We start from the raw sequence: 13096 nt of genomic DNA on the forward strand, positions 1-13096 counted from the left end.
AGTCCTGGCGGCTCTGATACTTCCTTTAGTATCTCGCATCTTCCAGAAGGTTGCAGGGTCATATGTGAAGGCTCCCACCTGTTCTTAGAACCTGGGTGATGACTTCTGCCCTCGGAAATTCCCTGTGTGACCTGGACCAGGTGATGTCACCTCCCCGGTGCTCAGTTTCCTCATCTGTGAGATGAAGGGGCAAGACTGGATGGATGCCAAGGTCTCTTCTAGCGGGCGGGAGGCTTTTATGGATTCAGCAGCGAGGCCTGACAGGGCTCAGGAGGGTCCCAGTTCAAATCCTGACTGAGACACTCACTGGCAGTCCATCCTTGGATCCCTGTCTGCCTCAGTTTCTTCTTCTGTAAAATGGAGATGTTAACAGTGATACTTTCAGGGTTGTGAGGGTTCTTGAAGCGCTTGGCAAACCCTGAAGCTAGTTACAGTCACGCTTACTTGGATTCAACGGCTGCGAGCTTTGGGAGAATGGGCGAGGTTTTGTCCTTGCATCTCCCCCCACCTCCAGCCCCCATTCACGTGGCTCCATCAGAGCCTTCTAAGAGCCCAGCAGGCTCAGATCTCTAGTCAGGTAAGGACAGGATTGAGTGGGGCTCATCCCAGGTACCTGGGCCGGAGGCTTTCAGACCAGACAGACCAGTGTCTCTTGTAGCAGAGCCTTGTTCAGGTGCCTCCTCTTTTCCCTCCTCTATCTCCCTCCCACCCCTGCCCTGCCTGGCCTTCTCTAGCAAGGAAAGCTTTGTTCACCTGGGAGCTCCCAGGTGAGGCCCGGAAGAGAAGGTGGAGGCAGTGGGGGCCTAGAGGATGAGATCAGAGAGAACTCAGTAGACCAGAGAGAGAACAAAGGCAGCCAAGACCTGGGTCAGGGGCCTGGGCAGGAGCCCACCGGCATGGCCAAAGAGCAGCCAGACCTGGGGGTCTTCAAGGTCTGGCCTGGTCAGAGAACAGGAGAGAGGGGGTCAAACCTCACCATCCTGGATGTCCATCTGGATGGGACCTTAGAGGCCATTTACAGATAAGGAAACTGAGGCAAATGGAGGGAAGCAATTTTCATAAGGTCAAATAAAAAGGAGGTGAGACAAAAGTCCCCAGATAGACTGTTGAGCCACTCAGTTCAGCCCTTGCTGGGTGCTGTGCTGACACGGAAACTGCCCTACTTCATGGCTGGATGTCAGGCTGTGCCCCTACCTGGGATGGCCTTCCCTGTCTTAGCTCAGGTGCCGCCTCTGACATGTAACGGAGACCTCCGGTCAGTTCAAATTTCTCCTGCCCCCAAATCAGTATTTTAAAAAAATGCATATTTACCCAGTCCAATGGCATGGTCAGACTGTCGTTGTATCCCCAGAAAAGTGTGTGTGTGTGTGCACATGTGTGTGCACGTGCATGTGCGTGTCTCAGACTTCCCCCTCAGCAATTTGATAAAGCCTGGGGACCTTGTTTCAGAATAATGTAATTGAAGGCATTAATTCCAATTCATAGTAAGAGAAAAATGAAGTATATGGATATAATCATAAAAAAAAATTTTGCCTTTGTTTTGGTAAGGCAATGGGGTTAAATGACTTGCCCAAGGTCACACAGGTCATTATGTCTGAAGTGGGATTTGAACTCAGGTCCTCCTGACTGTGCCACCTAGCTGCCACCATAAAATATATGTGCGTGTGTGTGTATATATATATTGATTTTTGCAAGGCAATGGGGTTAAGTGACTTGCCCAAGGCCACACAGCTAAGTCATTATTAAGTGTCTGAGGTTCGATTTGAACTCAGGTCCTCCTGACTCCAGGGCTGGTGCTCTATCCACTGTAAAAGTTCAGTTTAAGAGCCCTGGGTTAAGTCCCTAGTTGATACTGAATAAATGATGTTACGTTGAAATGAATCTGAGTGAACGTCTTCCACATTTGACCAGGACACGCTTAGAGATTTGGGACAAGATTGGTAGTTTTGGTCCCAGAGAAGGGTTCTCTGCTTCACTGAATGAGCCTAATGAGGTTCAACCTTGCAGCTGGGAGGCCCTTCCCGGCAGAACGGAGACTACAGGAGGCAGCTGGCACCAATGACCAGTTATCACTGTCAGACTTTAAGTAACACCTCGGTACCAAACATCGTGTTGGAAAAGACCTTGTTCTGTATATATTAACTTTTTACTGAAGGCAATTAACAGAGGCTTCCTGGTCAGCGTTTCAGGGCTGGGTCACATTTTCCTAGGGATGAGATTAAAAATAGTTTAAAGTTCTTGTACTCCCCTCCCCCCTGCCCCCTGCCCCACCGCAGCCTCCCCAAATGGGGAAGCCAGTGGCTTTCTAAGAAAGGAGCCGAGGGCCGCAGGAACAACGTCGCCTTCAGTGTCCTTCGGAAGGCAGCGTTCCTTAGGGAACAATGACCACTCCCTGGAGGGAGATCCAAACAACGGGTGCCCTTTGGTCAACAGCCGCAGCTGGCGCTTGTCCCAAGGCCCACAAAGTGCCAACAGGGCAAGCTGGTGATGCCATCCATGAGGGCTTGATGAAAAAAGGGAGCAAAAGACACAGAGCAGAAAGAACACCTGGTGTTTGCCTCTGGCTCCAGGCTCAGGTTTCAGAGGAGCCGTTTCCTCCTGCCTCCGGACTGTTTATATCAACATCTGCCAGCTCCCCTGGCAACCCAGAGTAATTAGGCCGAGGTGCCCCCCTCCCAGCTCCCTTGGCCTTCTCCTAGGTGGATAAATAGGTGACCAACCTTTGCCCGATGGAGAATTCATCTTAGCATTTTTTAATTGTTGGCAATGAAGAATGCAGGACCCTGGAGAAGGCCCATGACCAGGGAACTGGGAGGCAGAGCGGTACAATGGAAAGAACACTGGTTCCAGGGTCAGAGGACTAGAGGACCTAGGGTCTCTTCCAGCTCTGAAATCAAACATTTATTAAGCACCTAATCCATACCAGACCTTGGGAGTAAAAAGCTAAAAACCCAAAGTTTCTGGTTCCAAGGAGCCTCTGGTTTATCTAGGAAACTCCAGGTGCTTACACAAAACAAAGAGAAGGTGGTTTTGTTAACTGTGGGGGAGGGTAGAGGAGAGAAGGGCATGAATCTTGGGGTGAGGGACAGGGAAGAGCAAGGGGAAGTTCAGGTTGACCACCTGCCCGAGAAGGGAGCACACAGTAGGGCAGGAAGGGGGAGGTGGCAGGGCCACAGCTGATCTGCTGGAAGGGACCTTCAGCACACTTCATGTATAGTATTTGATTTTCACAACCAACCTGGGGGAAAATGCCATGATTCTCATTTTACAGTTGAGGAAACTGAGGCTGAGAAAGATTAAGTGATTTACCCACTGGTGTTTGTGGCAAAACTTGAGTTTCCAATCAGCCACAAAAATAACAGCTAGATTTCCAGCCTCAATTTATTTAAGGCAATGGGGTTAAGTGACTTGCCCAAGGTCACACAGCTAGTCGTAAGTGTCTGAGGCTGGATTTGAACTCAGGTCCTCCTGACTCCAGGGCCGGTGCTCTGTCCACTGCTCCACCTAGCTGCCCCCATCAAGGGCTCTTAAAGTGTAGCCTGGAGGCAGCTCCCCTTCCCCAACTTTCCCCTCAGTTCTCAGAGGGTAAATCAATCCCAGCTGCAGTCGTCACTGACCTCCAGCCAAGATGCCTCAGGAAGGTTCTTCCAAAGGCAAGACTCGGGAGATGAGGCCTGCACCATCATCTCCTCCCCTCTGGTCTTGAATCCCACTTTCACCCCCCAAGTGTGACCCCCTCTTCTGTCACTTCAGTAATCTGGGAGGAGAGGGGGGGCCCCGGGCCAGCAGTATCTCCTCTGAGGGACCCGGAAAGAACCCTTTCTTGTCTTTATTCCACTCCTGCTTCCATATTTGAGAGGGGAGGAGGAAGCGGCCTTGGGCAGACAGTTGGAAGAAGTGGGTGGTTCTCCTGAGGACCCTCAGCTTGTTGGCCCAGCTCCTGGGGGAGGTTTGCTCGGGGAGGTCACTGACCCAGGCCGCAGCTTCTGATAGCAGGGATGCTCCATCCCCCAGGCCTTGGCTAGAAGTCAAAGTCTGCAGCCCTAGAAGGAATCCACCCCAGGCCAGAGAGGAAATGGGCCTTTTTCAGGCACAAACTCTTCCTTCTGGCCCTCACCTCACCCTCCTGCCTCCTTCACTCTTTTTTCTTTTCCTACCTTATCTATTTTTATTTTTTTTTGAGAGTATTTTTCCGACAACATGCGATGGGAGTTTTCTTTCAACAATCCATGTTTTTGCAAAGTTTTGAGTGTCACATTTTTCCCCTCTTCCCTTCCCTCCCCCCCAGAGAAGGCAAGCTACTATGGGTTCCTCACGTAGAACCACGTTAAACATAGATCCAGATGAACCATGTTGTGAAAGGTCTGCAGTTTCTAAAAGGCCGAAACCCGGGCTCCCATAAGCAGGGCAATTCTCAGGGGCCGCCTTCTCAGCCGTTTGTATCTTAAGGGAAGTCAGTATGAAGGCAGGATTTACAACCACCTCCCCAGCCCCTGGGTGGCAGGGGCTGTAATTTCCCCCTTAGGACAAATGGGGGAAACTGAGATAAACCTGCCCAACTGGGAAGGATCTGAGGCCAGCCTGGAGTTGGAGGCTTCCTGCCCCGAGCCAACCCCTCCGTCCATTACACTCTCTGCCTCCACAAGTATGGATTGGTGTTCGGGGAAATGCAGATCATATTTACATGGGAAGGCTGTGCAGATCCTGGTCCCACTGGAAGCCACGTAACCAGGGGTTTCCTATTCGGGCTTCTATCTCTTCTCTAGAGATCTGGTAAAAGTACAGCTGTTGTGACACTGTGCTGTCCTCCTCATTAAAAAGGGAGCTCCTCGAGGGTCGGCAGACCCCTGGCATTGTTCGTTGATTGCCAGAAAATGTGCAGACTCTGGAAATCTGAGGTCCCAGAACCAAATCCTGGGTACAACTCTGTCTCTTCCTACCTAGGTGATCCCGACTCATTTAATCTCCTGGGCCTGTGTTACAGGAGTCCAGGAACCAGGATTCAAATCCACTTTGGACCCTCTGCTAGTTCACTGAGCCCCAGTTTCCTCATCTGTAAAAGGATATTAGACATGATGGTCTCTTAAGTCCCATCTGGCCAGATTCTCTAAATGGCCCCAAAACCACACGGGGGGGGGGGGGGGTAGGGGGTCTTTCTCCTATTGTAACTAAAGTCAGGATGACAGAATTGATGTATCAGCAGCTTTACCTCTTCTTCCGTCTCCTCCCCTGCAGGTCTCCAGACCTCCAGACATTTCAAACAGGGAAGGGGCTTGGTTAGAGGCCCTGTGGTTTTTTTAAGCGATATCCAACTTTCAGAACTGTTTTCACAAAGACAAAATTCACCAGCACTGCAATTGGATTTTTTTAGGGAGCAAAGATTTTATTTTAATAAGTTATAAGATACAATTTTACAATCCTGCGTTTTGGTGCCATTTTCTCTTCCGTTTGCTAGTTTACAAAGTTGTGAGCGTTTCACATTAAGGCACGGTACACAAATAAAGCAATGGGGTCCCCCAGTCTCCCTCAGGCTGGGTTGTTACCTACATCCACTCTCCCAGCCAGTCAACCCTGGTGATGACAGAGCCTTGGCCAGGGGATCAGACTCAAGTACGCATCTTGGGCATCTTCTTCCACTGTTTATTTCCCCAGTCAGTTGAATGAAGCTCATCGACAAGTTTACTCAGGTGGCCTAAGCTAAATATTTGGTATCTGTGGTATCAAACCATCCCCTAAAGGTTGGGGGGAAGGAATCTGGGATTGGGGTGGGGAAAAACATCTTTTCAAGTTTTTCACAGGCATGGGGTGACATATTGCAAAAGTGGTCCCAGGAGGGCAGATCACACTGGACCAAGAAGTGGACATCCAGTTTTTGGCCAGCACTCTCTGGGGGTGCTAAGAGGGAAGCAGCATGATGAAGTCACTAAGAAACACTATAAAAATGACTCCCCCCCTCAAAAAAAGTTTCCCATTTTAGTTTTCCTCTCTCTATGGTGACAGGCCTCAAAGGTCTGAATCTGGCCTCTTCACACTTGGCTGTCATTTGAATTTTATGTGTTGGACAAAGGGCTAGGAATGATCCTGACGTATAAGTGGAATAAATGCAAAGAAGGAAGACTCTTTGGGTTAGATTTGGCAAAGAGAATGCTGCCTAAGTCTGCGGTATCTTCCCACTGATCAATGGAACCTAAAAGTAAATACGGCATTTAGGTTTCCAGGAGAAAGGAGCAAAGGCATGGGAAGGCTACCAGTTAAACTGCTAACAGTTTAACAGATACACGAGAGAAGAACCACAGGAAACCCGGTAGAATGTGTTTGTTAGTGTTGAAACAGGGGTCAATAACTTAGCAGCCCTTTTCATCCCATAAGGCACGAAAATTAATATCACTTATGTACCAAGTTGAACCCCATTTCCTTTTCATTAGGAAAAACAAAACAAAAACAAAAACACCTTTCCCCTTGGGAAGCATGGTCTTTAACAGTCCAAGAGAAAAACCAGTAGTTTCAGGATCCCCAATCTCAATTTTTTTTTTAGGCTTTTGCAAGGCAATGGGGTTAAGTGGCTTGCCCAAGACCACACGGCTAGGTAATGATTAAGTGTCTGAGGCCGGATTTGAACTCAGGTCCTCCTGACTGCAGGGCTGGCGCTTTATCCACTGCACCACCTAGCCACCCACCCGATCTCATTTTCTAAAAAAAGAAATTCCAGTTTTGGTAAATGTCCATGACCTCAAACATCTGTAGAGAAATCAGTGTGCAAGCCAACACACATGATGTTTAAATGTTGTTTGTGAAGGACAGGACTGAGAGGTATCAAGGCAACTGAGTGTACAGAGATGAACATTGATATTTGAAATTTCTAAGCTTTGAGATTTTGAAAAGTCTCCTAAAAAGGTATAAAAAGTTTAGCATTTACTTCTGGAGATACTTAAGTAGGAGCTGCATTTTTCAAGACTACATTTCATTTCCACAAAAGGCCCATAAACTCTGTATAAAAATCAACGTTACAAATAAAGCATTTTGTTAGGATCCGCTTTAAGGTACTGTGATATGGAAGGGACTTCCAGGAATGTGCTCCTCGCCCCACTTGACTGCCAAAACATAATCTCCCCTCTCCTTGACCACATAAGTCACATTATATTGCTGGTTTCCTACATGTTTCATGGACACTTCTTCACAAGGTGTGGTAGGGCCGTGAACACCAATCAGTAACATATTGGAACCTAAAACACAAAAGAATCGAGGTTAAATTACAGTGGAGTCAAGAGTCATGTGCAAATATAAAATATGTAGAAGTAACTGCTGGAACCTAGAGCAGATTACTTGTTATCTTAGGGTGGGGGAAGTTCAGAAGGGTGGAAAGGAGAAAACATTATAAAAATGAAGGTTGAGAATTCTTTACATAGAAGTGAAAAAATATTGAAAATTTCAAAACGCTAAAAAAATAAAATCAACTTTCCTAGTAGGGTCGCCAAGAAACTGGCCTACTCATATTTATATTGATAGAATCTTTTTGGAAGGTAACCTGAGAATATAAGAAAGGGTCACAAAAATAATCACGCCCCTTGGAAATATAACCTCAGAGTATTGTTGTGTTGGCAATGTTGCAGAAACTATTTTTCAGTTGACTGTGGGGTCTGAAAGCCAGATAATAAGGGGTGGGGAAGTGATTAAAAAGAGAGGAAGTAGAGGCAGTGGTGGTAGACTGCCTTTTCTAGGGTTATGGCTATGAAAGGAAGGAGGGATAGAGGATGATTCATAGATACCATTGTAACCGGAAGAAAATTTGATAAGTTTAAAAAAGCAAAAGTGAAGGAAGTAGAGACTAGAAACTCAGAGAATAAGCCAAGAATTATTGACCTCTATCAAAAATGTGCCCATAAAAGATATTCTGACCCACCTCTTTTTCAGGAAATCATAAGAAAATTTCCTAGAATTATTCACCTTAAGAGACAGAATTTATAACTATAGAAATCACAGGATGCCAACAGAAGCAGATCATATTCAACTCACCCAGATATAGTGTTGTCAAAATTTATGACTGAGGGATGACAAGTAGTTGAGAGGGAATGCAGATGAGAAATAACAGTAAGTACTGGTACATGAAAACTCAAGAAAAATGCAGCTTCAATCAAAAAACAGCCCCAAGGTAAAGTGAAAGAAAATTGTATAAATAAAATGGGTCGATAGATGGGTGATTTGCATCCAACCCCTTTGAGATAGCAGATCAACTAGAGGGTTGAAAAGCAGTAAGATTATTTCAATCATTAGCTTTCCCAAAAGGGCAAAGATGGAACCAATGGCAGACCAAGAAGAGATGACTGGAATGAATGGAATTGCCTGGGAAGGCCTAATAACCAATGGAGACTTTCATGGCAGGGAATAGCTAGAACAATGGCTAGTGACATCCAGGAAATTTGGGTCTAAGACTAAGAGTCCTGTGTGACTTCTATGGGTTGAGCCAGGACTGCGAGGGCACTCCCACCTTCCTCCCACAACCAAATTGAGTCACAGGAGTAATAAAGTGCTTAATAGTTGGGAGAGTTTCCTTTAGTGATATTTGTGAAAGCTCTCTTTGTCCATGCAAGAAAAGGTGGGGTACTAACTGAAAGAGAGTATTAATGATGGGCCTGGCCTCAAGGAACATTTCATATAACAAATATGGATCAATAGCAAATGGAAGATATTAGCTCTGAACTTGAACCCCAGTCATACAAAGAGTCAAGGACCCAGAATTTATTTTGTTTTTTTTGGAGGGGGGGCAATGGTTTCTCCATGCATTAGAGAGGGGAATGGGGTTAGAATAACATGGGTCCCCAGGTTACGCACTGAACCAGAGTAGCATTTAGCCCCCATAGCCTTCAGTGTTTTGGAAGTGTTGGTATCTTCATGTTGTTCTACATACCGCTGTACCCCACTTTCAGACTAGGGGTCAAAGAGGCATAGCGCCAATACAGCAATGACAACAAACTGAGACAAAGCTTAAATGCTAACAGCTGGTGAAGAGCCAAATAAACAGTGTTATGTTGCATTACCAAAATAGGAAAAAAATTGACCCTACTAAGTCCCAAGAAGCAAGATAATGGAGTCAGAAAAACATTCCCAGATTGAACAGGGAAAGAAAAATATAGACATGTGCCAAGACAGATAGGCAGAGGCAAAGAAACTTAAAGGGCATCACTACATTAATTGCCATGGACATAAATATCGTACGAAAAAATTCCTTTAAGTGTAGATAATTATAAATGTATATTAAATTGGCTTTGCTGTTATAAAATTAACTGCATACAATTTTTTATTGATTTTTTAAAAATAATAACGAGGCTGGGAAGGCTCAGGCTGCAAACTCAAATGGAAATGTAATTACATTCACGTTTTCTTACTTCCCCAAGCTGTGGCTTCCTCAACCCCTCACTGTTCGGTTCTGATCTCTGGGTGAGGAACAAGAACCCGTGGGTTCTGGTCCCAGGTGATGGGATCCTAGCACTCTGACCTAGCATTCTAAGTCCTGAGGAGCACATTCCATGCCACTGATGAAGAAGACATCTCACAAACTCAGACACCACAAATTTGAATGATATCCTGTCACCCACAGATGGCATAGGCTCAGACTGGCAACGAAAATGCTCAAAAGAAACACTAATATTTATATAATACTTTAAGGCATGCAATTTGCCTTACCAATGTGATCTCATTTGACTCTTGCAATTGTGTGAGGTAAGGACTTATTATTATCCCCATTTAATGATGAAACTGGGGCTCAGAGAGGTCACTGACATGTTCAGGGTCACACAGCTTTTACCTGTCAGTGATGGGACTTGAACTTAAGACTTCCTAAATTCACCAAGTCCAGTGTTTTATCATGGGCAACCCTAGCTGCCCAGAAAGCAGAAATGAGTGTTCAAATAAAGTTGGGCATATTCCACAATATATTCTAAATAGATAAGAGCCCTTAATATTAAACTATATTAAGACTATACTGGGGGCAGCTAGGTGATGCAGTGGATAAAGCACCGGCCCTGGAGTCAGGAGTACCTGGGTTCAAATCCGGTCTCAGACACTTAATAATTATCTAGCTGTGTGGCCTTGGGCAAGCCACTTAACCCCACTGTCTTGCAAAAAAAAAAAAAGACTAAACTGGAAATAGATCAAATACCTATTTCAGCTATGGAGAGGAGATAAAGTCTTAATCAAATGAGAGACAGAGAGAGAGAGAGAGAGAGAGAGAGAGAGAGAGAGAGAGAGAGAGAGGCAGGCAAGCACAACATTAAAATTGATGTATTTGATTACTTGAAACTAAAATGCCTCTGCACAGATAAAATTAATGCACTTAGGATAAGAAGGGAAGTGGTTGAATGGGGAAAAAATTTTTTGCATTAAATTTCTTTGATAAGGGTTTGTTATCCAAGATTTATAAACAATAAATAAATAAACAAACAAATAAATAAATAAAGATAGATAGATAAAACTAAGATAATAGATAGATGGGCAATAGATAAAACAGGCAAAGGATGTGAACAAACAATTCTCAACAGTATTAATAGCTTCCTGAAAGAATGTTCCAAATCACCAAGAAGAGAAGTACAAATTAAGAGAGGTTTCACCTCTGAAAACTGGCCACAGTCTAGGTTGAAAGATTTGAGAAATGATAACCACACTAATACATTGCTGGTGGAGTTGTGAAATGGTGCGACCACTGGAAAGCAATTTGGGATGATGCAATTAAAGTAACTAAAATGTCTATACCCTTGCGACCAGAGATTCCACTGCTGGATTTATATCCCAAGGGAGCCACTGAGAAGTGTACATATACTCAAGAATACTAGTTAGCAATTTTATGATAGCTAAAAATTAGAAACAAAGTTGATGCAACAGGGGAATGGCTAAACCAATTGTGGCGCATGAATGTGCTATACAAAATGATGTGTGTGATGAATTCAAAAAAGCCTGGAAAGATCTCCTTGAACTAATGCAGAGGACGTGAGCAGAGCCTTGGCATACAGCAGCAAATACAAGAATTACAACAATGTAAATGGAAAGAACAATGACACACCCAGAAATGTTATAACAAAATTGTAAGACCAGTCAGAATTTGAATAAGGAGATCCCAATCTAAGCCGCTGTGGAGGTGGGAGGTCCACAAGTGCAACACAGTCTACATGTTTGGGCTTTTGCAATGTATTCGCCAGTGGGGCTGAAGAGGCATAATTGGGATAATTGATGTTAGGAATCAGAAAATGTCAATAAAAATTATTATTTTTTTTCAGTTTTTGTAAGGCAATGGGGTTAAGTGGCTTGTCCAAGGCCACACAGCTAGGTCATTATTATTAAGTGTCTGAGGCTGGATTTGAACTCAGGTCCTCCTGACTCCAGGGCCAGTGTTCTATCCACTGTGCCACCTAGCTGCCCCAAAAATTATTTTTAAAAGATTAAATTAAAAAGGGCTCTGCCATTCTGGTTACTGGTCAAGTTCATTTTTCTAGGGTCAGGCCCAGTTTCAAGTGGTTTCCTTTTGGACAGAAACATTTCACCTTGCCCACCCCTCAAACCTGCCAGGCTTCACTTACCCGCCTTGCTGCAGTCAACCAGAAAGGTGCTCTTCTGACCCACGAAGGCTTTCACAAGCCCCGCTCCCTTGGAAGTCACCTTGCTGGCATCTGAAGAAGCTTTGGGAACGGCACTGTAGCAGGTTTCCGTGGAGGATCTGGTCACCGATTCAACCAGGATGGAGGAAGTCTCATTGGCAGAGCCTGGGCTGACGAGGCGTTGACCTAGGGGAAACAGAACTTCAACCCCTTCCTGGCTACAACTTGCTGGGATGGGCCTAGTCGGTCTTTAATCTCCCTGTCCAGGACTCAGATTCCCAAATCCCTCTTTAATGAGCTTTGGGGAGGTTTTGGTCATAAGCGGAGACCAAGATCACATCTGTAAAGCAACTTTTCTAAGCCCATTGATGATTGGGCTCGGTTCCACCCCTCAGATCTTGACGGCCCCACTGCGTCCACTGTCTCTATCCCTAGCCACTCTCCCCAGGGAATCCCATCTTACCTGTCACTTTGGCCTTGAAAGGGCTGCCTGCAATATGGTTGGGTCCACCATATTTCACACCGATCAGATAATTCCCTGGAGCCATCGGTGTATACATGACTTTGTAACCTTCTGGAGTCTCCTGGCAGTCCATTTTGACCTTGGACGGACCTTCTATTGTAACAGACAGTGTCCCTGGGCCAGCTCTGGTGGTATTGATGAAAAACTCGGACTGCACACCTGAAAGAAAGATTTTCAGTTACTTTTTGCCCAAGAAAATGGGCATATTAATCTAATGGTGTCATACTTCATGGACAGGAGGGCACTATACTAGAGAGAGAGTATTGGACTTGGAGTCACAGACACCTAGGTTCAAATCTGGTCTCAGACACTGAGAAGCTGTGCAACCTTGGACAAGTCACTTCACCTGGGTTTGCCTTAATTTTCTCATCTGTAAAATGGGGATAATAGCAACCCCAATCTCCTAGGGTCATAGCAAAGATCAAATACTCAAATCCAACCCTTTCATTTGACAGTTGAAGAGGCTGAAGCCCAGGGGGCAACATGTAAGTTGGACCCACAGGCGGAAAACACCAGAAACAGGATTTGGAACCTGCTCTGAGATAGTCTCCACTCTCAAGCCAGAGGGTTCAGGAGAGGGGCAGACTTTACCTTCAAAGCTCTGCCTTAAGGCTTTTTGGCTGAGGCCTCCCCATCATTTCCCAAGTCTGCCTAATTAATGGTCAGGGATGCTCCTTAATTGGTTCTCCAACAAAGCAAATAAGCTTACTGCAGACCAAGAGAGAAATCATCAGGTTGGCTTCTACAGCCCAAACCAACACCCAGCCACCGTCTTTACAGGCATGTAGCTTCAGAGCTGGAATAGACCTCAGAGGTCTCTCTCTTTTTTTAGAGGTGAGGAAACGGAGGTAGTTGTAGAAAAAGGACTGGAATGTAGGTTTTCTGGGATGTATTTCTGAATAGCATCTGTGCCTCAGTTGTGGAGCTGGCTCCAAATGAAGGCTGTGCATCCAAAGGGAGTTATCCTGACCCAGGATGAAATAAATAA

At 45.4% G+C, this 13096-nt stretch overlaps 1 protein-coding gene across 6 annotated transcripts in view; it reads right to left on the reverse strand.

The window, feature by feature from the left end:
- Window positions 1-5342: 5342 nt before the first annotated feature.
- Window positions 5343-13096, reverse strand: part of FLNB (filamin B) — a 148356-nt gene continuing 140602 nt past the window's right edge. For all 6 annotated transcript variants that reach the window (XM_074198884.1, XM_074198883.1, XM_074198882.1 and 3 more), the window contains 3 exons: window positions 12049-12267; window positions 11568-11771; window positions 5343-7223 (listed from right to left, as the gene is read on the reverse strand). In XM_074198884.1, the coding sequence (XP_074054985.1) occupies window positions 7036-7223; window positions 11568-11771; window positions 12049-12267 (611 nt within the window). In that variant the 3' untranslated portion in view covers window positions 5343-7035. The remainder of the gene's footprint in view (window positions 7224-11567; window positions 11772-12048; window positions 12268-13096) is intronic.

The sequence above is a fragment of the Macrotis lagotis genome, chromosome 8 (assembly GCF_037893015.1).
Source record: "Macrotis lagotis isolate mMagLag1 chromosome 8, bilby.v1.9.chrom.fasta, whole genome shotgun sequence".
Lineage (NCBI taxonomy): Eukaryota > Metazoa > Chordata > Mammalia > Peramelemorphia > Peramelidae > Macrotis > Macrotis lagotis.